Source organism: Octopus bimaculoides, chromosome 3 (genome assembly GCF_046866305.1).
Source record: "Octopus bimaculoides isolate indiv1 chromosome 3, ASM4686630v1, whole genome shotgun sequence".
Classification (NCBI taxonomy): Eukaryota; Metazoa; Mollusca; class Cephalopoda; order Octopoda; family Octopodidae; genus Octopus; species Octopus bimaculoides.
This window is the reverse complement of record NC_142930.1, coordinates 69,256,323-69,281,162: the sequence shown is the minus strand read 5'-3', so window position 1 is coordinate 69,281,162 and position 24,840 is coordinate 69,256,323. Positions and strand designations below refer to the sequence as shown.

General features: G+C 37.2%; 1 protein-coding gene across 4 annotated transcripts; it reads left to right on the top strand.

The window, feature by feature from the left end:
• Positions 1 to 34: 34 nt before the first annotated feature.
• Positions 35 to 24,412, top strand: LOC106881722 (uncharacterized). 4 transcript variants are annotated; one of them, XM_014932204.3, is made up of 9 exons: positions 36 to 1,289; positions 2,214 to 2,363; positions 5,643 to 5,860; positions 6,598 to 6,647; positions 7,411 to 7,451; positions 11,124 to 11,354; positions 12,714 to 12,842; positions 22,391 to 22,493; positions 23,983 to 24,412. In XM_014932204.3, exons 3-9 carry the CDS (start codon positions 5,685 to 5,687, stop codon positions 24,285 to 24,287), a joined length of 1,035 nt encoding a protein of 344 aa, XP_014787690.1. In that variant the 5' UTR covers positions 36 to 1,289; positions 2,214 to 2,363; positions 5,643 to 5,684; the 3' UTR covers positions 24,288 to 24,412. The 4 variants fall into 4 exon arrangements, with proteins under 4 accessions (XP_014787691.1, XP_089205321.1, XP_014787690.1 ...); XM_014932205.3 differs by lacking the exon at positions 2,214 to 2,363 and having other exon boundaries at positions 35 to 1,289; XM_089349195.1 differs by lacking the exon at positions 12,714 to 12,842 and having other exon boundaries at positions 35 to 1,289.
• Positions 24,413 to 24,840: the final 428 nt, after the last annotated feature.

Sequence of the window (24,840 nt, the reverse complement as noted above, 5' to 3'; positions counted from 1 at the left end):
TATTTCATCTATAAATAAGCCCGATCCAACGCCGCCGGTCGTCTTCGATTCTTGATCTCTCACAGGTCTGGTCGCTGACCACACATACAGAACACAGCTACAGCTGTGTTGGTATATTAATCAACTAGGGACAGACTAATTAATGAAGCAATCACTCTATGTCACCGACAAATAATAACTATTTTAGAAACGTTATGAAAAAATACCTTCAGCGTTCTGCAAGAGAAACAGAACAAGCTGGGACGCTTAAGTTCATATCAGATCCTATTAAACGCACATAGACTTGGGCAGAACAATTTTAGTTCTTCAAAGTGAAATATTGGATCACTGAAGATGCACAATCAATTCATAGTCAGTGCTAATGCTCTTTCTTTCTCCCCATCTATGTGTGTGTGTATACACACACACACACACACACACGCGTTTGTTTTTCTTGTTTGCATCACCAAGCCTATATATGTATGCATACATACATATACACACGCGCGAGTTATTTCGAATAATTGAATCTGAGACGTGATAACTCCAAAACTCAAAATAAAATTCTAAAATGATGGGAAAACATATGTTTAGCGCTGAGGTAGGTTCGATTTCTGCAAAGCAAGCGCGCAAGTTTTTTCGTCAGCCAGTTTCAATAAACAAGACATCAGAAATTGCACGACACTACCACATAAGAACGCAGTTTCCGAATGAACGAAAAATTATTTTGGACTTGCTAACCGCTTTCATTTGATATTTAGTTTTATTTCTGAATGAAGCACATGGGCAATAATATTTGAATTACTATAATGGCTTGTCAGTTGCAAGATAATTCCATTTTTTGTGGAACTACTTCAAACCAAACACGTACCATATCTAATTCGTAAAGAAATTTTTTAAAAGAAAAGAAAACAGACTGAAAGTGAAATAACCCCCGGAAATGCTTTTCTCCGTGTAGAAACTGCAGGAGCTACTCAGAGGTTTTGCAAGTTCAAAATCAATAGCAATGTTAGAAACCCTTCCGTATCATCAGCAGATATCTCAAGGTCACAAGCGTTTCGCCCCTTAGCCTATATGCTTCGAGGACTGAATTGGTCTTCGCCTGTGAAAGGGTTCCACTTGCGGTCACGTATCAACTATAGCCACGTTGATTCAGCTGCCATGCCTTGGTAGCGTTCTTCAATCGATTGGGTTTCAGACTAATCTTCTGCAGGAAACAGCGCATCGATCTTGCTGGAAAGCTGCAGCAGTCGACTTCAATAGGGAATGAAGCCGTGTGCCATCACTTGACAAGGCTCTCGTTGATCAAGGTTTGATATTTGGTTTTCTTTTGCTACTGAAAAATATCGAGTCTGTTCTCCCAGGGTACTCCACGATGAAATAGTACATGGCTTAAGGGACACAACCAAACATCTGAGCCTATACGTTGTCTATTAAGAGCTTATAGTACCTAATATTCATTTGAGGTATATATAATGATTTTTCGACAAAAATTTGGAATCGTGCCATCGGAGCTGTCAGGCGATGTCTGGCTGAAAAGTTGAAGCGTCAGATACCACAGGGTATTCAATTGCATCCTCTATGTTTTATGTTCAAATTCAGTGCTTTACCCCGTATAATCGATAAAATAAATAGATGTCAAGTACTCAAGTCTGCAAAATTAGTTATAAACTTCCTCTCAAAATGTGTAGCATTGGGTTAAAGAAATCCTTATTTAACTGAACTGAAGAGCAATAGTTGGTAGAATCATTAGAGTAAGCGACAAACATTAGTGACAACTTTTGGTATTTAGTATTCACATCATGTCGGTGTCTATAGAGTAAGTACCAGTCCTAAACTGGGTCATTTCAATCGGTTATAGGCCACCGAAAACTGTAACCTTAATATTTATGTTGAAAATCTTTATTTGAAATGTATTATCTGCTCTAAGTTTTGAATAAGGGATAGCATAATTGATAAACTGGAAACTTAAAGTCGTTTAGATTTTCAATGTATTAGTCATATTGATTAACCTTTTCCTTGTGATGTCTCATCATACTAGCTGTGCATTTCCTAACGTGTCTAACTCGTGTACAAGGTTTTTAAAGGGTCAATAAAACTTGATCGAAGTAGTATATAATTTACGGGAAACAATCCAACTTGATAGCATAATTAATTTAGTGGTATGAATAAATAAAACCAGTGTCATGTAAACAGATATCAACAAACGGCTTATTGTAACAATTTATTTTCAGTTGTAAAATGCTGATCAACCAAAGAGGCGCGTTAAATTAATTCTTTTGTAGAACGTGTCGTTTAAAAGTCGTCTGTTTGCAGTGTTTTTTTGTTTTTCACGGTGGAACATCAAACGATTCGAACCATTTAATCAAACATCTCATTTTCATGTAAGTCCACATATGTCATGATTTTCTTTACATCATTTGTCATTTTCTATTACTATAAGTCTTTGAATTCAGCGACTCTTACAATAAATATTATAAACAGGTATTTTTTGAAAGAAAGATCATAAATATTATATTTAACACCAGGAACATTTGATTTTGTTTTATAACTACATTGCTTTTCTTTACGCTTCTTTTTCTAATTAGTTCGGAGTGAAGTTTCTAAGCAACCGTAACTTATTAAATATCACTGATTACTACTTCACCTAAATATAAAACCTCTTTCATACTTAGCCTTGTATCTTGGGAAATAAAATATGTATTTCTCTGTGTTGGTGACTGCTGTAGTTAATCTCTTAGTTAACTATATTCACTCTACGAATAGTTTTTTAATTTCCAGCTGTAGGCATTTCATTTTGTTTCACGTTAAATACCTCCGGGGAAGAAAAGCAGGTATGTGGTATAACCTCATTTCCACTCTCCTACAAATCACTAATGGACAAAAATGCATACATACATATAAAATTGACCGGTAGTATAATCTATATTTCGGTTTGAGACCCAACACCACTTCGTCTTTACTAGCACACTTAAAATGTTACGTCCATGTAACTCAGGTATCGATGTTTGCGGCTATGTGCATGCTCTGCGCGCATCTGTGAGCGAGCTGATCTGAGACAGAAATGGTATTTCCTTTGTTCACTGGTACCAACCTAGGGTTTTTTTTCGTAATGCATTTCACTTACACTCACAAACGAGAGCCATTACGCGTAACGCTGCCAGACATACTTCAATGAACAGACATCTCCCAATATAGACAAGAGCTAAGAGTATTTTTTATCATCGACCCAGACACATTCTCTACAAATCGTTTCTAAAAACCATTTTGTGTTTCCGCTTCGGTAAATTTTGGTAAGTGCACTCGCACGCGTTTCACTAAAAAGAAAGAAAGAAAGAAAACCTCAGATTTTTTGCGTGGTATCGAGTATCCTGACCTCCTAATGTGACGCTAACCCCATATTTTTGTTCAGAAAAAAGGGGTGTGTGTAACCTTATCCGTTTTTTTTTCCGTCCTTGTTTTTGTGTACATTCGCTGCTTTCTTCCAAGGATTGGTGTAATCTCGAGTATAACCAGCCGAAATTGCAAAGATAATCTGGAACTTGACTGAGGAAAGAAAACTCCGAATGACCCGTCCTTGTTTTCTTTGTATCGTCTATCTGGATGTTTTGTTGTCCTTTCTTGTATCACCTGTCTGCATGTTTTGCGTTCTTGTCCCATTTCACACACACACACATATATATATATATATATATATATATATATATATATATATATATATATATATATATATATATATATATATAAGAGTGTCTATGTATATACACACACACAAGGGTTAGTACTAAATTGTTTCAGAAAGATACATATTACATACCTTGCTGTCAAATCATTGGATTAATCTCAACAAAATACAAACTTTAAAAAAAAATTTTATCAATATAAATATTTGTTCGACCAAACATTTCAGGCTGTGTGGCAGTTTTAGAAGAAGAAAAAATCACTTTTGCTTTGCGTATTTCCGACTGAAACTCTAATTAGGTTTCACTTTTTTGTGTGTGGAGAGAGAGAATAAAAGATTTCTTACTATAAAGAAATGATTTAAAATATATATATATTAATTGTTGTGTGAGAATATATATATATTCTGATATTGTATCTTTTAAAAACATCCTTAATTTAGACTAAATCTTGTATTTAAAACAAAACATTTATTTTATTTTCCACAGTACTGTGTGTGTGAAAATAAGAAAACAGCATTTGTGGAGTTGAAAGAAATGGGGGTGGGGTAATTTAAAAATGCCGATTTTTGCCAATTTTTTTGCAGATTTGTATTCCCCGTAGTGGGGTTTGTATATAAAAAAAAGAATTTTAAGGGTGGTTTGTGTGGGGGTGGAAGTCTTGCCAAGTGAAGTTTTTATAATAGAAATTCTTAATTTTAATAACTTTCTCATCATTATCATTATAAGACATGGTAGGAAATCAACTTACCACCACGTCTAATATTAAAAAAAAATTTCATGGGGGTGTACAAAAGGAACTCTTTCCGTATCACCTGACACTTCGGTGAGACGAGTTGCCAACGTTGACAAGAACTTTGCGGTTAGTGGCATAATCCCTACGAACGTCTCAAACGCCACAGGTTAGAAAAGCTAGTTCATTGTCATGTCTCGATACTTCAGGGTTTTCTTTCGTTCGGCTACGGAAGCAGTGACCCTCCCATTAACTGCAGGATGTAGGAGGAAGCAAAGGAGTCGCAGACTGCGGCGTCTCAAATAAAACATCTACCTCTAACCCAGGGACAGAGATAAAGACCATCTGGTCTCTTTCCATCACTTCTGGATAACCCCCAACGGCTCAAAAACTGTTGACCTTGTACCAAAATTTGAAATCAATATTTAATTAAAGGACAAATTCATTGAAATATCGACAAATGTAAAGTTTGAACCATAGATTCATAAATATCATCTGAGACTCATCAGTCTTTCTTAAATTAAACAAGGCAAAAGAAAGAGCATGGACATCTTTTGCTGGGGTTGTTTAGATTATCGGGAATCACAAAGCTGACAGTTGTCGCGAATTGGTAGATAACATGCTGAAATCTTGGGACAAATAAATAAAAATTAAAGGGAAGTAGGAAGTCTCTAAAAATTCCTTCGTTGTGTTATATCCTAGACTTCTTCCCTGACAACTTTGGGACTGTAAGCGACGGGTATTAGCGAGCGTTTCGCCCCAGCAAATCTCCGTTATGGAAAGTAGATATCAAAGCAATTTTGGTTGGAATATTGATAGTTCGTGCAGAAAGGGAGCTATTTATACCACAAATACAAAAGAAGAAACTACAACATAAATAATAAAAATAAAAATTCAGCGACTTAATGTCTACACGGTAGATGGTTGGGAGCAAGATTGGTGACTCACCAGTGAAACTAACTCCATTGTCTGGCATGACTAACATCAAACATCGCACACACAAATAACATAACCTGGTCATGGACTAGAAGCTGGGGAAAGAAAAGGAAAAGTGGAATGTTTTGGGGGTTATATAACATCTAGAGACTAGGGGAAATAGGTTATCAGATTTGAATTTGGCTTCACCGATTTAATTGAAAACGATAGTTTCCTTGTCTGTAAAAGAAAAAAAAAACAATTCCTAAGTTTGTTGCCTTGATTAATTAATGTTATTTATGAAAAAGTAAATGACTTCTAATTTACTATTGAAGTGAAACCACACAGAAACACCTTTTTAACCAAATCGTCTCACCATGAACGGGGTGTGCACTCAGAGTAAAGAAAGTTTACCTGTTATTGAGGAAGTCTCTCAACTGAATGAACCAAAAGTAGATGAAATTGAAGAATTGAAAGAAATGCTTAAACTGAGTCAAGCTGAAACTGGAAGAGTTCTTGAACAATTAAATAACCTAATTCTCCTTATAAAATTGTATGTAATATTATCGTTTGTTCATTCTTCTTGGTCTGTTTATATTTATTCGTTGTAGTCGACGTAACATAGTTTCACATCATTAGTATATGGTGTTACAGCCGAGATGTAATATCCTCGCATGAATAGTTTAAAACTGCCATTCTTTATTGTTTGATCGCTTTATTAACGATTACTTCGTCAATCTCACTGGGACGACGACAGCGTTATCCCTACTTACTTCTTATGGCTGTTTGTAAATAGTGTCTTAAGAAGTTGCGTTAATTTATACGCAGCACGGGTTTGGGGTATTATCTATGGTGTTGTTTATTTTTCTCTTTTGGTAGTAAAACCGCGAGACCATTATCTACGGTTAGTTTTTCTCGAACGTGACATCATGCATTACTGGTCGATCTTTGGTTTTAGGTACATATTTCTGCTGTATTGATAATGAAAGTAAATCAATCCGGGGAAAAGCAGAAAAACAAATATGATAATTACGGTATCTCTCTAATTTCAAAACATTCATTTAACTTATGTCTTTTTTTTATATAATGACATTTGTTCAGGATTTTTGCTACAAAAATTATAACTTGGGATATACCTTAAGCAATAATGTTAAAATCATTAACAATTATCTTACACATAATGAAATCGTTAAACTAAATGAGATAAAAATACTTTAATTATTTAGTATAACATACTGTTAATGCACCATTAGCATAAGGGTAACTTTTGGTTTTCTTGTTCCATTCTAGGTCTTGGAATGGCGATGTTGAAGCCACTACTCATATTTCAAAGATTATTGGTGAGTTATTGTGATTGTTATAGTTATCATACAGATAATTTGGGAAAATATGTATTTGAGTTTTATTTAGATTTTTTTGTGGTGGTAGTGGGATTTGTATTTAAATTGGTAAGTTGGTATGTATATGTCTCTAATAATCCTCACATTACTTTGTCTAAAATCACTGTTGCCGTCGAATCATTAACAATAATATTTAATATTGCGGTTTCAAATTCCGCCAAGGTTGATTGACATTTGCCTTTCATCCTTTTGTGGTTGATAAAATAAGTATCAGTCAAACATTTGAGATGGCGTAATTGACTTACCCACTCTCCCGAAATTGCTGACCTTGTGACAAAGGCAGATAGCTAACAGAATTGTTAGAATGTTAGTGGCATTTCTTCCAGCTCTTTACGTTCTGAGTTCAGATTCTGCCAAGGTTAACTTTGCCCTTCATCATTCCAGGGTGAATAAAATAAGTACCTGTTGAGCTCTGGTGTTGATGTAATCGACTAACCCACTTCACTAAAATTTCAGGCATTAGTTGACCCAGGGCTAGAGTAAAAGATATTTGTCCAAAGTGCTATGCCGTGGGACTGAACACGAAACCACATGGTTGTAAAGGTAGTTTCTAAGATATCAATACCTACAAATATTGCTTTTGTATATGCTTAACAGAAAACGTTTCAAAATGTCTTATGTTTACTGCTTTCTGTTTTCTGTTTCAATTTCGATTTGATTTGACTAATATTTTTGTTTTTAATTCTGTGCCTTATTTACAAAGGAAGAGAAAATACACTTAATGGAAGATGGCCAGATCAAAAAGTAAGTGTTTTTCTGAAAATTTTTGAAGTTCATTACGATAAGCCTCATTATTAATTCAAATCCGCGCTCTCTCTCTCTCTCTCTCTCCCTCTCTCTCCCTCTCCCTCCCACTCTCTCTTTAGGTCTCCCTCTGTGCACACATATATATGGTAATGTGTGTGTGTATGATACAACCGCGTACAATCAAGAGATTGAAAATCTACTTTCTCTATCACCAATACTTCTGATACAACCAATCTTTATAATCATGGCACAGATAACACTATAGAATATAGCACATACAAGAATGATGAATCAGACAGACCTACCTTAAGCCCTCATAGATTTTTTAGTTACACCTATAGTAATATGAGGGTAAGCTGAAAAGTTTATAGGCTGACTGAAGGAGTGATACTAGAGCTTTCAACTCTTCTTATTAACAACTGCATTGTTTCTTTCCAGGTAAACTGACATCTGACTGTTCAAAGAAGACTTCAAAAATAACTAGCAGCAACTTCTTTTGAAAATGGACAAAATTTGGCATCCTGGTGTTACCAAATACTTGCAGAAAAAGGGCTTAGCCCCCAAAGACATTCATGCTGACATGGTTGTTATGTTAGGGGATGATGCTCCAGCTTTATCAATAGTGCAAAAGTGGGCGGCTGAATATAGGAGTGAAAAGGAGAGTCTTGAAGATGACCCAAGGTCTAGCCATACTGCGACTACCTTCAACATCAAAAACATTGACTGTGTTCACCACATGGTTATGAATGACAGCAGTTGACTATAGCCAATGCTATTAACATATCTCATGTGAGATTTGAGAATATTCTGCACAGTGAATTTGGCATGATGAAGGTTTCTGCTTGGTGGGTGCCACATCTAATATCTGATCAAAGGCACATCATGCTGATCACATCACAGGAAAATCTGACATTGTTTGAGGAAAAGCAACTGGTTTTCTTGAATGGTTCCTAACCCAGGATGAGTGTTGGGTTCATCACTTTGAGCCAGAGACAAAGAGACAATCTATGCTGTGGAAGCACCCCTCCTCACCTGTTCCAAAGAAAGTCAAGAGTGTTTTATCTGTAAGGAAGGTGATGACCTCTGTTTTTTGGGATGCAAAAGATATTGTATTTATTGACTGTCTTCAAAAAGGCCACCCCATCAATGATGAGTATTATGCTAACTTGCTGAGGCAGGTATGAAATGTTATCAAGACCAAATGCCAAGGAAAACTGATGATAGGGTTCGTGTTTCATCAGGACAATGCTCCAGCACAAAAATCTTTGGTTTCAATGGCTACTGTATGTGACTGGCTTTTAACTGGTTGGTCACCCTTCTTATTTTCATCTGTTCCCGAACATGTGAAAACAGTTGGCTGGTAACCAGTATCACAATGATGACGACGTCATATCTGCTGTTGATGACTTTTTTTGCCAAACAGAATGAAAGCTTTTTTCACCAATGGGATCCATGCACTGTGACACCAATGGAAGAGGTGTGGGAACCTCGTGTGGGGGGGGGGGGGGTTGAAAAAATAAACCACATTTGGTAACATTCCATGAAAGTAACTTTTCAGCCAACCCTCGTATGCATGTGTGTGTGTGTGTGTATATATCATCATCATCGTCGTTTAACATCCACCTTCTATGCTGGCATGGGTTGGACAGCTTGACAGGAGCCTGAACCAAACTTCTTTGTCTGTTTTGGCAGGGTTTTTACAATTGGATACTGTCAACTTAATGTGACAGTCCCAATAAGGGAATATACTACTGCTATTTAGCCCTAGGAAGCTGGACCACTTCCTGTCGGCCTTGACACATTTCCTGTGTCCTTATGTTTACGAGGGGGAGACAAGCACCTCCACCCAGCTTAGCCTGCATTCAGAGACATGTTTCTGAGTTTTTGCTCATCATCAGCTTGAAGTAGCATGGCCAGCTGGCTGAAGAAGTCTGTCAAGTTGACAGTATACAACTACTTCATCGCATCACTACTGCTTAAGTCTCTCTGTGAGATTTTAAAATGTATTATTTCTAATTTTTGTAATTAGTGAATGTGTTTCACTGAAATAATATACCTTTACGAGAGCTTGACAGACTTCTTCAGCCAGCTGGCCATGCTACTTCAAGCTGATGATGAGCAAAAACTCAGAAACATGTCTCTAAATGCAGGCTAAGATGGGTGGAGGTGCTTGTCTCCCCCTCGTAAACATAAGGACACAGGAAATGTGTCAAGGCCGACAGGAAGCAGTCCAGCTTCCTAGGGCTAAATGGCAGTAATATATTCCCTTATTGGGACTGTCACGTTAAGTTGACAGTATACAACTACATTTAAAATATATATATATATATATATATATATATACTTTATTTAAAAGCAGCAGAAATATAGCATATTACTCTACCTCTGGTATTTGAGTACTCTTTATTCCACGTTGTTTCACATTTATGTGCTTACTCGGGTATATATATATATAATACATATATATATATATATATATATATATATATATATATATATATATATATAATACATATATTAATTATTTTTCTGGACACAGACTTGTGATTCTGGTACAAACACAGTATAAACTCACAGGTGTTTTGTTGTCGATAGTGGAAATAAAAATGTTTTTGATCTTGTCTGAATTCGAAATAATAGCATATGTTTCTTTGCTTGTCCTTGATAGAGCAGCATATAATTATTCATGAGTGAATATTTTGTACCTGAGATATAATGTAAGATTTTGTATAGTCTGCTCCTGTGACTTGTTTATCTTCTATCTTTTATGTGGCAGTACATTGAAGGGTTTAGTCAAAGAAATTAACTCCAGTACTTATTTTTTGATTTTGGTACTTAATGTATCAGTCTCTTATATCAAATTGCTAAATTACAGGTGTATAAACAAACCAACACTTTTTGTCAAGTGGTGATGGGACAAATACAAAGACACACGCACATGCACACATGTGCCTCCCCATCACATATATATATATGATGGGCTACCGCATAATTTCCATATACCAAATTCACTCACAAAGCATTGTTGGCCATGGGGTTACAGTGGGAGAAACTTGTTCAAGGTTCCACACAGTGGGACTGAATCTAAAATTATGTGGTTACAAAGCCACATCTTTATCTATAAAATTGATTTATGTGATAATTATACTGTCCATTGTTGACCAATGAATTTTATGCATTTATGTCTAGGCATTGATAAAAAAAAATGGATAAAGTGACACTATTAAAGCTCAAACACCAAAAGAATACAGGGTATTGTTTAAAAGGAAAAAAAAAACAATCATTAAAAAAGAGTAAAAACAATTGAGCAAAATTATTAACTTGCAAATGATAAAATAAATGGGAAAATTGAAGCTGTTAAAGTACAAATGTCCAAAGCATATAATAAAAAACAGGAAAAGTGATATATTAGGCAACATATCATATTCCCTTTATGCTAAAAGGTTCCCTGAAAAATTGTCCAATGACAATTAAATTAACTGTAGATCTATAAACCTTTTGTTGTGATGTTTTTAGAATAGCACATCTATTTTGAGATGTAGCTTGTAATAAATCAGCATGACTGCACTGCATTGATGTTGTAATTGCAACTAAACTAAACTGATTGCTTTTTTGTCTGATCATTTAAGTAGAATTTTGTCCATTAGTTTTCATTGTAAAATATTGCAGTCATTGCAAGTACTAAAGAACTGGGAAACAATCACACAATTGCTGTTACATAAAAATGAAAAGGAAGATGGAAAGAAAATCAAAACAAAGCAACTTGAACATTTGCAACAGAGATATGACTTCTTTCAGAACACAATGTTGGATCATCAGCAGCTAATAAGGCAATTTGGCTGTTGTAAACCTTTGAAATCAGTATCAAGGAAAAGTTCTTGTAATCAACAACAATCCAAGGCAAGTGATTCATTTTACTAATCATTGTTAGCTTCAATATTTTAAGTACTGTCAACTAGCAGCACTATTATTTTTCTTATAGTTCCTATATGAACAATAATCATTGTAGAAAATGAAAATGTTAATTTTGTAGTAGATAGTTTTGCATGATGAGTTTAACATTGGATAAGATGATGCACACTATTTATCATACACTGACTGTAACCAATACCAGGGTTCTACTCCAGTGACTACATAGAACAAGATAACTAACTATTTGACTCTGATCCAGTCTTACACATTGTCTGAGTTAGGTGATTTGAAATGTCTACATACTAACAGGACTATCCATGCTATTGTTTACTTACAAAAATGTCACTATTATCTTCAGTGTAGTAAATTGTATTAATAGTATAACAATATTGTGGTGATTGATACTACTCATCCTACAGGTTTGTATCTATTAAATATTTATTTGTTCTTATACTTGTCTTTGAGTTCCTTATTCTAAGTGTGGTTGGACTTGGCTTCTTTTAATTTGCCATCCTCTGTGTGTGTGAGACTTTCTTGTATGTGCACACATGACTACATGCACCTACTTTTAAAACAAAGTGTAAGTTTTGGAACAATCAACCTATCCATTTACATATGTTCTTTCTTTTTCTGCTCACCAGTACCTATATGGACAACCTGTAGTCTATGGGACTTTCTAAACGGCACACCCAGCCAAGAATGACCTTGAATTGCTTTAGTAGTATGGCTTACCTAATGATGAGCCATGTCTCATTTAACCCACCTCTCTAAAAAAATTGCCTATGTCTGACTTATACTCTATTTTATCTTTAAAATCCACATCAAAATCATATGCAATCCTTCTTTATGGAGACAACCTGACTATAGAAGTCTCCCTTTACTTACTTTTCATTGTTTCTACCACTGTCCAAATTCCTCTGTATACCAAGAACTATTCAAATTTCTTTCATCCATCACTCCTCTCTGAAGTTCTCAGTCACTTCAATTTTCACAGCTCCTATTGGCTCTGACAAAAACTCCCACACCAGCAGTGGAGCATGAGCAGAATCTTCTACCATTCTCAACTTTCTATTATATTTTGTATCATGTCTGTGTGTGTGTCTTTTTGTGTCTGTTTGTCCCCCATCACTGCTTGACAGCTGGCGTTGGTGTGTTTACATCCCTGTGACTTAGTGGTTCAGTAAAAAAAGACTGATAGAATAAGTACTAGGCTTAAAATAAAAATAGGGACTGGGGTCGATTCCTTTGACTAAAATTCTTCAAGACACTTCCCCTGCATGGCTACAGTCTGATGATTGAAACAAGTAAATGATAAAAGATATCATATCTTTTCTATTTTACTTTCAGGATTTGAAACAAAACAGAATGAATGAAGTAGATTCAAAACCATTAACTACAGACATTAACAATCTAGTTTTGGAAAATCTCTCAATACAGCCTGCACCTTCCATTAAAGAAGTACCTGTTACCAACTGTGTAAGTTGAATTATACTGACTATATGATACAAAAAGCAGTTGACATCATTTGAGATCATTTAGAAATTTGGTTGCAATCATTTAAAATGCAGACAACATTCATTTCATCAGTTTCATTAAATGTAAAACAGCACAATATTAATATTCTTTTCTACTCTAGGCACAAGGCCTGAAATTTTGGGGGAGGGGGCCAGTACATAACTGGTACTTAATTTATCGACCCCAAAAGGATAAAAGGCAAAGTCAACCTTGGCGGAATTTGAACTCAGAATGTAAAGACAGACGAAATACCGCTAAGCATTTTGCCTGGTATGCTAACATTTCTGCCAGCTCACCGCCTTAGCACAATACTAATATTATTAGACTGATCCATAGACAAGTTTCTATAAAATATTCAGCTAATGTGTATGTGTATATGTATATACACATATATATGTGTGTGTATGTATGTATCTGTATTCTTCGTATCTATACTGTGTATGTGAGCATATGTATGCAATGCTACTTTGTAAGTCACAAATGTGACTGTGTAGTTAAGATGCTTGTTTTCCAGTCATGTAGTCTTGGGTTCAGTTCCACTGTGCAACACCTTGGGCAAGTATATTCTACTATAGTCCTGGGCCAACCTAAACCTTCTGAGTGGATTTGGTAGATGAAAACTGAAAAAAAGGACCCTATGTATGTATGTATATGTGTGTGTGTATGTTCCTGTGTACCCTGGTCTAGACAGCAATCGTGTTGTAAATGAGTGTCGTTGTCATATGAGTGACGATGTTCATTTCCATTCTTCCATGAGAGACATATTTGACTATGGGAAAATGTCTACTTTGCTTGGAAACTGGTCAAGATTGGTGATGGGAAGGGTATCTAGCTGTAGAAAATCTGGCTCAACATATTTTCTCTGACTTATACAGGTATGGAAAAGTGGATGATAAATGAACTTGATGATGTGTGTGTCTTTGTGTGTAGGTATGTGTGATATTGTGTGTGTGTAGGTATGTGTGATAGTGTGTGTGTGTGTGTGTGTTTGTATTGCTTCTCATTGGTGTGTTGCAGTGAAGACATTTCTGAATATTTTACAAATTCTGACCATAATGCTGATTAAATGAATCAGTTGGATGTGAGCCAGCCATTTTGTTATTTGTATACAAGAACCCAACCTTTTTGGACCATTTCCTTTCATTTCCCTGTCAGATGTCTGGGTCAATGTTTATCATTGATTGTTATGTTCATATTTTACATTCTACCATTTTCTGTTTAAAGAGAATAAAGTATTTTGAAAGAGTCAATTTTCAAGTTCTTGATAGAACCCAATAATTGTAGTTTCATCATCATCATCATAATTTAACACCCACTTTTCCATACTTGTATGGGCCAGTTGGAATTTGTTGAGACAGATTTCCTATGGCCTGATGCCATGCCTGTCACCAACCCTCACCTGTTTTCAAGCGAGGTAATAATCCCTATTGCTAGTCATGTTTTCCTCAGATGACTGGAAATGAACAAAGTCATTAATATGGCAGTGATGGTCTTTTATTGCTATCATGTGATGTCAAGACAAGGGTATATTCACACACACACACACACGAATGCACACACACGCACACGAATGCACACACACACACATGCAACATGACACACAAACACACACACATACATACATACAGGTTAAAGATCCAATAGAGGTAGAATCAACGAAAAAAGTACTCCATCCAGTGAGAGATAAATATCAATTTAAATACACAACTGAAAGAGCTGTTAGTAGTTTCATGCTTTTATGATACTTGAACAGCCATATTTATAAAATACGCCTGAAAGATTGCTTTAAGATACATGGTGTATTTTATACATATGGCTGTTCAAGTATCATAAAAGTATGAAATTACTAGTAGTTCTTTCAGTTGTGTATTTAAATTGATATATATATATATATATAATTGCCAACCAAGTGTGGTGTCCTATAAAGGACAGTGCTACTGATGTTTATAGCCCCGGGAAGACATCTCTTCCAACTGGCTAACGACACACATTCTGGTGATTAACACACACTGAGGGCAGATAACCACCCAGAAACTTGAGTCTGTGTGTATCAAATAATGCTAGAGATGGGAGCGGTGACCTCCCTTCACAAATGCTAATCAGACACAGAATGTATGTCATTAGCCAGCTGGAAGAGATGTCTTCCTGGGCCTATAAACGTCAGCAGCACTGTCCTTTATAGGACGCCACACTTGGTTGGCAATTATATGTTACGGTTTCGTATTGCTGCTGTTTATATCTCACTAGAGATTTAATATAGCTTTTATATATATATATATATATATATATATATATATATATATACACACTTTCCCCTCCTCCACCACCCCACCCTATATAAACTAGCTCACTCGGATTCTGCTACTTCATTTTAATAACTCCGCCAAAAGAATACAAATCCAGAAGATGTTCAGTTAAGAAATCTTGTTTTTTTTTCAACTTCGTACATCTAACACCTCTCTTTCTGTGCAGATCATAATCCCTTTATTAGTTCTTTTCATTATTCTATCTATTTCATTACCTATGTAAACCTAGTTTAAACATAGTTTCTTCTTCCATTCTGTTGTGTTTTAAAAACAAACTTAGGTTCCTTTCATTTACTGTCGTCACTTATTCATTTAATCAATTTTGTCACATCGTCACTTATTTCTCTAATTTTGTCACAGATTGGCTGACTGAAAATTCTAAGATTTTTCAATTCCATTTCATTGTTATCAGCATTTGCTGTTTCATTAAATTATGTTACTCAAAATCCCAAAAGAATATTTTTCTCCCTCGTGTTCTATCCTTGACCAGCCTAACTCTGGTCCCTCTCTCTCTCTCTCTCTCTCTCTCTGTTTTGATAACCACTTGCTTCCCCAACACTTCCCCCTCCTCCACCACCCCACCCTATATAAACTAACTCACTCGGATTCCACTACTTCATTTTAATAACTTTGCCAAAAGATACAAATCCAGAAAACGTTCTCTAATTTCGCAGTACGCCCACCCTCTCACCGCCACCACCTGTACGGGAAGTCCCTATCCTCTGACATTTCTTAGTTGTCACCCATGAACACTTCTTAAGGCTTAACGCCATCCCCACTCCTACTTAGGGTTTATCTCCTATGTAAGGTAGTGATCATGTAGTGCATAAAAATGATGGTGTCGTGTATGCAGGTTGAAGGCTATTGTTTCTGAATTCTGCCAAATGCAAGCTTTCTTTTCAGCTACATGACGCTGCTGTCTCTCATCCCAAGGTTTCACAGGCCCACACCTCCCATACCCTCAGGGTTGGCACACTCAACGTGGGCACACTGAAAGGTAGGTCTGGTGAGATTGTTGAGATGCTTGAATGGAGACGTGTAGATTTGTGCAGCATCCAAGAAGTAAGGTGGAGAGGAGGTTCCACTAGGTTGCTCACAGGCAAAGAACATAGGTACAAGATTTTCTGGGCAGGGAACACTGATGGGGTCGGGGCCATGGGTATACTTCTTGTGGAGAAATGGGTTGATAAGGTAACCGAGGTAGTCAGAGTCTGCAATAGAATACTTGAGATTAGATTAGTGCTACATCATGGGTTAGTAACCATTATCTCGGCCTAGGCCCCTCAGCTGGGGCTACCTGATGAACAGAAAGACCGATTTTATGACACCCTCTTGCTGACTACCTCGTTAACGAATGACAGGGACCTTCCCTTTGTGGCTGGTATCTTCAATGGACATATTGGACAACATACAGGGGGCTTCCATGGCATACATGGAGGCTATGGTTTTGGTTCCCGCAATGAGGAAGGAACCAGGCTGCTGGAGATCTGCGCTGCAAATGATCTTATGGTTTGCAATACTAACTTCAGGAAACCTGCCAGTCACCTAGTCACCTACCGTTCTGGCAGGCACACTAGCCAAATTGACTACATCCTCACCAGAGAAAGGGAAAGATGGCTGCTTATAATGCCAAAACCTTCCCAGGCGAAGAATGTACCCCACGACATAGACTAGTAGTTAGCGACTTCAGGATTGGGGATAAATGGATGCTCAGAAGACGACCAGCATGGAGGAGAAGGGTCTGGAAGCTTAAAGATCCTGCAAATAGACAGAGATTTAGAGACGTATTACTCAAAGCCTTTGACGAAATAGGGGGGGGGGTATAGCATCATATGATGTGGAAGACAACTGGAGGTTTCTACAAGACAACCTGCTGAGGGCCACTGACCAGATCTGTGGCTGGTGCAAAGTTTCCTCTCGACCCAAGGTAACGTGGTGGTGGAACAATGTTGTTGACAGGGCTATTAGACAAAAGAAACAGGCTTGGAAGGACTGGAAGAACAGTGATAGCAGGGAATTGTATCAGACTGCCAGAAAGGAAGCTAGGAGATAGGTTTATTTAGCCAGAGGGGAAGCAGATAAGAAAAAATTTGCCAATGTTCCGTGCCGTGAGGACCAAAGACTTGAGGTATTTTGTGTTGCAAGACATTGTGTGAGAGAGAATTATGATGTCGTAGGAGAGAGATGGTTCACTTGCAAAGAGAGAGATTTGGAGACGCCACTCTGAAAGGTTGCTAAATAAAGAGAATGAATGGGAGAAAGAGAGTCTGCCGAATGTCGACCCAACAGTGGGACCAGCTATCTGAATTGACAGTACCTTGGTAGATAAAGGAATCGAGGGTAAGAAGACATGGAAAGCCCCCGGCTCATCAGGAATCACTGCAGAGATGTTCAAAATATCTGGCAGTGTCGGCTATAGCTTATTCACCCGTATAGTCAACCAGGTGATACATGAAGGAGTCATACCCAATGACTGGTGTAGCAGCACCATAGTCAACTGCTACAAAGGTAAAGGTGATGCTTTAAATACAAATAATTACAGAGGTATCAAGCTGTTGGATCAGATAATGAAGGTCACAGAGAGGGTCATAGCCCAACTAATTAAGGAGAGAGTCAGTCTAGATGAGATTCAGTTTGGGTTCATGCCAGGGAAAAGCACCACTGATGCTATATTTCTGGTAAGACAGCTGCAGGAGAAATACCTAGCCAAAGATAAACCTCTGTACCTGGCTTTCATTGACATGGAGAAAGCCTTCGATAGGGTCTCCCATTCCCTTATCTGGTGGTCAATGAGGAAACTAGGGATAAATGAATGGTTAGTGAGAGCTGTGCAAGCCATGTACAGCGATGCTGTCAGTAAAGTGAGTGTTGGCAACAAGTACAGTGAAGAATTCCGAGTAGGGGTCCACCAAGGACCAGTCCTCAACTCCCTCTTATTCATCATAGTCCTCCAGGCTATAACAGAGGAATTCAAGATAGGATGCTTCTGGGAGCTCCTCTATGCTGATGACCTTTCCCTAATTGCTGAGTCACTATCAGAGCTAGAGGAAAAGTTTCAGGTGTGGAAGCAAGGATTAGAGTCAACCTAGCTAAAACCAAAGTCTTAATAAGTAGGAAGGCAGACAAACCACAAATCCCTTCAGGTAGATGGCCTTGCTTGATCCGTAGAAAAGGCGTAGGTAGAAACTACATAAGATATACCCAGTGTAAGCTATGGACACATAAGAGGTGCAGCAATATCAAAGGAAGGCTAACTGGGAAGATAGTTTTGTATGTGGCAGATGCTCAGGACCAATAAAAACTGAAAATGTGCAGAGAACAGCTTCTGTCACATTCTAGGGAGAAAAACTGCAAGTAGTTGATAGCTTCCCTTACCTAGGTGACCAAGTCAGTAGCAGGGTGGATGCTCTGAAAGTGTAGCTGCTAGAATAAGAATAGCCTGGGCAAAGTTTAGAGAGCTCCTACTTCTGCTGGTGACAAAGGGTCTCTCGCTCAAAGTAAAAGGTAGACTGTATGATGCATGTGTATGAACAGCCATGCTACATGGCAGTGAAACATGGGCCATGTGTAAGCTTGCAAGGAATGAAGCCAGTATGCTCTGCTGGATGTGTAATGTCAGTGTGCATACACAACAGAGTGTAAGTGTCCTGAGAGAAAAGTAGGACTTAAGAAGCATCAGATGTGGTGTGCAAGACAAACAACTGTGCTGGTATGGTCATGTGATGCATATGGATGAGGTCAGCTGTGTGAAAAAGTGTCACACTCTAGCAGTTTAGGGAACCTGTGGAAGAGGTAGACCCAGGAAGACCTGGGATAAGGTGGTGAAGCATGACCTTTGAACATTGGGCTTCACTGAGGCAATGACTAGTGACCGAGACCTTTGGAGATATACTGTGCTGGAGAAGATCCGATAAGCCAAGTGAGACCATAACCTATGGCCTATGCCAGTGGTGTAAAACCAGCCCATTTATGAGTACCCTTCATTCATTGGACAATCAACTTCGCTTGCGAAGACCTGTTGGGGCAAGTGAAATCAAAATCGCTGATGTGGCTGATGACAGTACCGCCTGATTAGCACTCGTGCCAGTGGAACATTGAAAGCATCATCTGAGCGTGATAGTTGCCAAGTCCGCTGATTAGCTTCTGTGCTGGTGGCATGTAAAAAGCACCATTCAAGTGTGATAATTGCCAGTGTCGCCTTACTGGCACATGTGCCGATGGCACGTTAAAAATATTTGAGCATAGTCATTGCCAGTGCTGCAGGACTGGCTCATGTGCAGGTGACACGTAAAAAACACTTTTTGAGCATGGTTGTTGCTAGTATCGCCTGACTGGCCCTCGTGCTGGTGGCACATAAAAGCACCCACTACACGCTCGGAGTGGTTGGTGTTAGGAAGGGCATCCAGCTGTAGAAACTCTGCCAGATCAGATTGGAGCCTGGTGCAGCCTTCTAGCTTGCCAGTCCTCAATCAAACCGTCCAACCCATGCCAGCATGGAAAGTGGACGTTAAAGGACGACGACGACGACGATGATGATATATATAAAGTGTTATAATAGAAACGACAATTCTTGTTAAATATTATCATAACATCATCTTTACTCTCTTAGCTGACTGAATGCGATTTTGCTTGTTGAAACCTTACCACACAATATATATGTATGTATATCATCATCATTATCATCATCGTTTAACGTCCGCTTTCCATGCTAACATGGGTTGGACAATTTGACTGAAGACTGGTGAACCAGATGGCTACACCACGCTCCAATCTGATTTAGCAGAGTTTCTACAGCTGGATGCCCTCCCTAACGCCCACCACTCCAAGATGTAGTGGGTGCTTTTACGTGCCACCGGCACGAAGGCCAGTCAGGCGGTACTGGCAACGGCCACACTCAAAATGGTGTATTTTACGTGCCACCTGCACAGGAGCCAGTCCAGCGGCACTGGCAACGATCTCGTTCGAATGTCTTTACACGTGCCAGGAAGGCAACGCTGGGCACAGGTGCCATCACGATTTCGCTTGCCCCAACAGGTCTTCGCAAGCTGAGTTTCGTGTTCAATGAAGGAGATGACGTTGGCATGGGTGCCAGTCGTCAAATTTAGTTCGATTTCGATTTCACTTGCCTCAACAGGTCTTCACGAGCGAAGTTTAGTGTCCAATGAAGGGAAGTACACATAAGTGGGCTGGCTATACTCCTGGCAGAGGCCTTGGATTTAGGTCTCACTTGGCTTGCTGGGTCTTCTCATGCACAAAAGTAATAATTCTATTCCTGTGCTTATGTAGTTTGTAGAAGCATTTTCAATGGCAAATTTAAAAAGAAGTGCAGTTGAGAAACTTCGAAAGTACAAGGATCTTAAAGTTGACTGGCTGTGGTGAAAAAAATATATAATATTTTGACAGTAAGTCCTAAGAAAGGATGAGTAAAATTGTGCAAAATAAACTAAGCATAATTCAGAGAACTGTCTATGAGTGTTGCTGGATGAAATAAATAGAGCAAAAGTTGAGTGCTTCTAGGTAATTGAAATGAAATACAAAAATATAATTATTGGTTTCAAATTTTAGCACAAGGCCAGCAATTTTGGGGGAAGGGGTAAGTCAGTGACATTGACTGCAGTACTTAACTGGTACCTATTTTATCGACTGCGAAAGGATGAAGGTAAAGTTGACCTTGGCAGAATTTGAACTTGAAATATAAAGAAGGACAAAATACCACTCGTCATTTTGCCTGGTGTGCTAACAATTCTGCCAGCTTCTTGCCTTAATATGAAAATATAATTATTAATTACATTTTGATATCTTTTATTTTTTATTTGTTTCTGTGGCTATGCTGGAGCACTACCTTGAAGGGTTTTGTTGATCAAATCAACCCCAGTGTTTGTTTTTAAGTCAAGTACTTATTTTATCATTCCTTTTTTGCTGAACTGCAAAGTTATAGGGATGTAAACAAATCAACACTAGTTGTCAAGCAGTAGGAGAACATACACATGCACACATACACACACGCATATGATGGGATTCCATACAGTTTCTGCCTACCAAAATTCACTTTCAAAGCATTGATCTGTCTGGGGCGATAGTAGAAGACACCTGCCCAAGGTGTTCAGGCTCACTGAGACTGAACCTGAAACCACATGGTTGCAAATCAAGTTTGTTAACCACACAGCCATGTCTACACCTTTATTGACTTACTGATTTACATTGTTTGTTGTTTGTTTTTGTTGTTAAACTGAATGGCCTCAATTATCAATCCCAAACATTTTACTACTGTATTTAGACCATTAAAACAGAAGAAAAATATGACTGTGATTATTTGTTTTGGTCAATTAAATTACTCAACAAATTAAATTCAGATGCAGGTATGGTTATGTGGTTAAGAAGTTTTGCTTTGCAACCATGTGGTTTCAAGTTCACTCCCACTTCCTGTCCACTGCATGACACCTTGGGCAAGTTTTTTTCTAATGTGCCTTCAGGCTAAGCCTTGTGAGTGAATTTTGTAAGCAGAAACTATAGGAAGCCTATTTTGTGTGTGTGTATATATATATTTGTGTATTTTTGGTTTTGTCTTCTCCCCACCACTTGACAATTGGTGTTGGTTTGTTTATATCCCTGTAGCTTAGCAGTTCAGCAAAAGAAACCAACATAATAAGTACCAGACTTTAAAAAAAGAAATACTGGGTTTAATTTCTTCAATTAACCCTACAAGGCATTGCTCCAGTATGGCCTCAGTTCAGTGACTGAAACAAGTAAAAAAGTATTCTGTTTTAAGTTGTCTCTGTTGATTAAAACTTAACCCTTTGCCTGTCCTTGATACACAAGACCTCTTTCTTTGGCATCCATGCATCTTATATGTTACACATTTCCAATTTTTTTTTCAACCACCAGAGTAAATTGTGACTTATGAAAAGAGAGTTTTATATTACTCAGAATGTATGAAACAAGGGCTAACTAAACGTCTGAAAACAAGCCCAGACATTTACTTCAAACTTATGAAAATGCTTTGAACAGGCAAAGGGTTAAAACTTCATTGCTATAGCCTCTGAATTGGTGCATTTCACTTTGAATATATTACTTTTTATTTAGCATTTCAAAACAAGAAAAACTTAAGGATGATTAAATAGATAACAGTCCCTTAGTTTATTTTACGATTACAGGTTAAAGATAAGGAAATGTTAAAACAATTTTTTTTTCTTAAATTTCCAGAAAAATTTGACAAATATCTACCGTATAAAGCTGAGACGTCCTGTCAGTGCAGTTGTTCCAAGGAAACAATTTATAAAGAATACCAACAGACCAAAGAGTGCAGGTTTAGAAGATTTCTTTATATTGCTCTTTTCACTAATTGAAAAGTATTGATGCTCTGGTAGCCATCCAGCTTTATTGTTATTGTGTTGATATTTAGTGATATTATTATTTAATCATTTTACTGCAGAAATCTTATATGTCCACTCAAAATTTCTTTAACTGCAGCAAACATTTTTATATATCAATCTGTCTTTTGTTGAGGAATGTCATATTTGAAACTATTTTCTGTTGAGATATATCAAGTTTATTGAGACAATGTGACTTTCAGAAAATATCAGTTGTATTTTTTCGTTGATATTTAACTTCATTACTGGAATAACCATAAAATTTAATTTCACAATGAAAAGGTTAAAGCAGCTTGACCTAATTACATTATGAAGACCAATGATGACTGTTACAGAAAGAAATTTTCTTGGTTGTAAACTGACAGATATTTATGTGAATAAGATATCATTTCGTAGTCATAATGACAAAGCTGATATCATTTTGACATCCCCATTCCATGCTTGTGTGGGTTGTACAAAGTTTATTGTGGCAGATTTTCTCCAGCTGGATGCTTTTCTTGTCACCAATCCCCTCCTATTTCCAAACAAGGTATTATTTCCTCATGGCACAGAATATTAAAAACGAATGACACTGTTTGTATGACAGCAACACTTGTTTTACAACTATTACATGGTAACATACATACACTCACACACATATATACATAGATACATATTCTCACATATACAAACACACACACTTACATGTATAATGGGCTTCTTTCTGTTTCCATCTAGCAAGTCCACTCACAAGTCTTTGGTTGGTCTGGACTATAGTAGATAACACTTGCCCAATGTGTCACATAATGGGACAAAATCTGAAATCATGAGACTGGGAAACAAATTTCTTCTTCACACAGCCCCACCTGCGTCTCTAACCAACAAGTACAAGAACAAAAAAACACCAAAGAGTTTGATATTAGCATCTATTGTGAATATAATAAAATCTGGTATATTATATTTGAAGTGGCTATGAGAAATATGTAACAAATCTTTTTCTACATGCTTTTATATTTCTATGATTATTTACAACATTTTAACTGTCAACAGTTCTCATTTCTATCATATGCTCCTGATTTTAGTGCGTTCATGTGAGTGTTTGCTCCTGTATATGTCATGTTAGCTGGATTAGTTATATGTTTAACTATTAGGATTTCTCAAGACTAAATACAAGGTGAACTGATGATCTTATGTATAGCCATTGATTGTAATTTTGATTGATCTCAAATAGACCTTATGATTTCATTGATAATCCAAGTGAAAAGTTTATTACCAAAGAGAGAATTTCCATCACTAAAAAAAAGAATCAAACTTTGGAGTCTCTCCCACAACCAAAAATAATTGAAAGATAAATGGTAGCTGTTGCATTTATATTTATTTTAAAATATAATTTCCATCATATAAAATATAAAATATAATTTCCAACATTACCTTTCTCTATTCTAGTTTTCCTTGGACATAAACAAAAGGAAAAGCATGAAAACAACAACCCTTATATCAACAAAAAGTTCCAAAATAGTAATTCTATCATGGTACCAAGAACATCACCAGTGGAGAGACAAGTTGAGCAGAAGCAGAGTTTTAGTGTCAAGGAGCCAAACCAAAGAACGTCTATTGCAATTAACCCATACACTATAGTGTTTCATGCAGAATCTTTTATCAGTGCAAGGAAACCTTTTCTAAATGGACATTTGATGGGAAAACAAACACATGAAATATTGGAACAATTGGAAAATAGTCAAGTCTCATAGTTGTTTCATGCACTGAAAATATTTGATATTAGTGGTTTCATTGTTAAGAAGCACTTTATATTTATTAATTTTTGGATTCATATATATATATATATATCTTCGAAACGCCGGTGTTAAAACGGAGGTAGCTGATGAAGTAGAATGTTCTCTATGTGGATTGTGTGTTTTCTCGTCTCTGTTTTGTTTGCAATGTCCTGTACCCAGATATGCACCTATACATACAGGTGGATGTCGGTATGCACATACCTGTACGTATATATGCATATACTCATTTACTATTTGTTTATATATATATATATATATCAGTGGCGTGCAGTCTCAGACATGCAAGCTATGCGCTGCATGGCTTGTTATATAATCGGAAAATTAGATAAAATAGTTACTTTCTTGCAAAAAATAATCCGTCCAGTTTTCGAAATATTCTGTCTCCCCTTCCCCTCTCTCAGTGACTAGTAAAAGCTTTGAGAATCCAGCATATAGACACTCCCTAACTCCCTATCTATGTTAGTTTGTCCTTCCTTCCTTCTCCTCTCTCTCTCTCTCTTAGTGACCT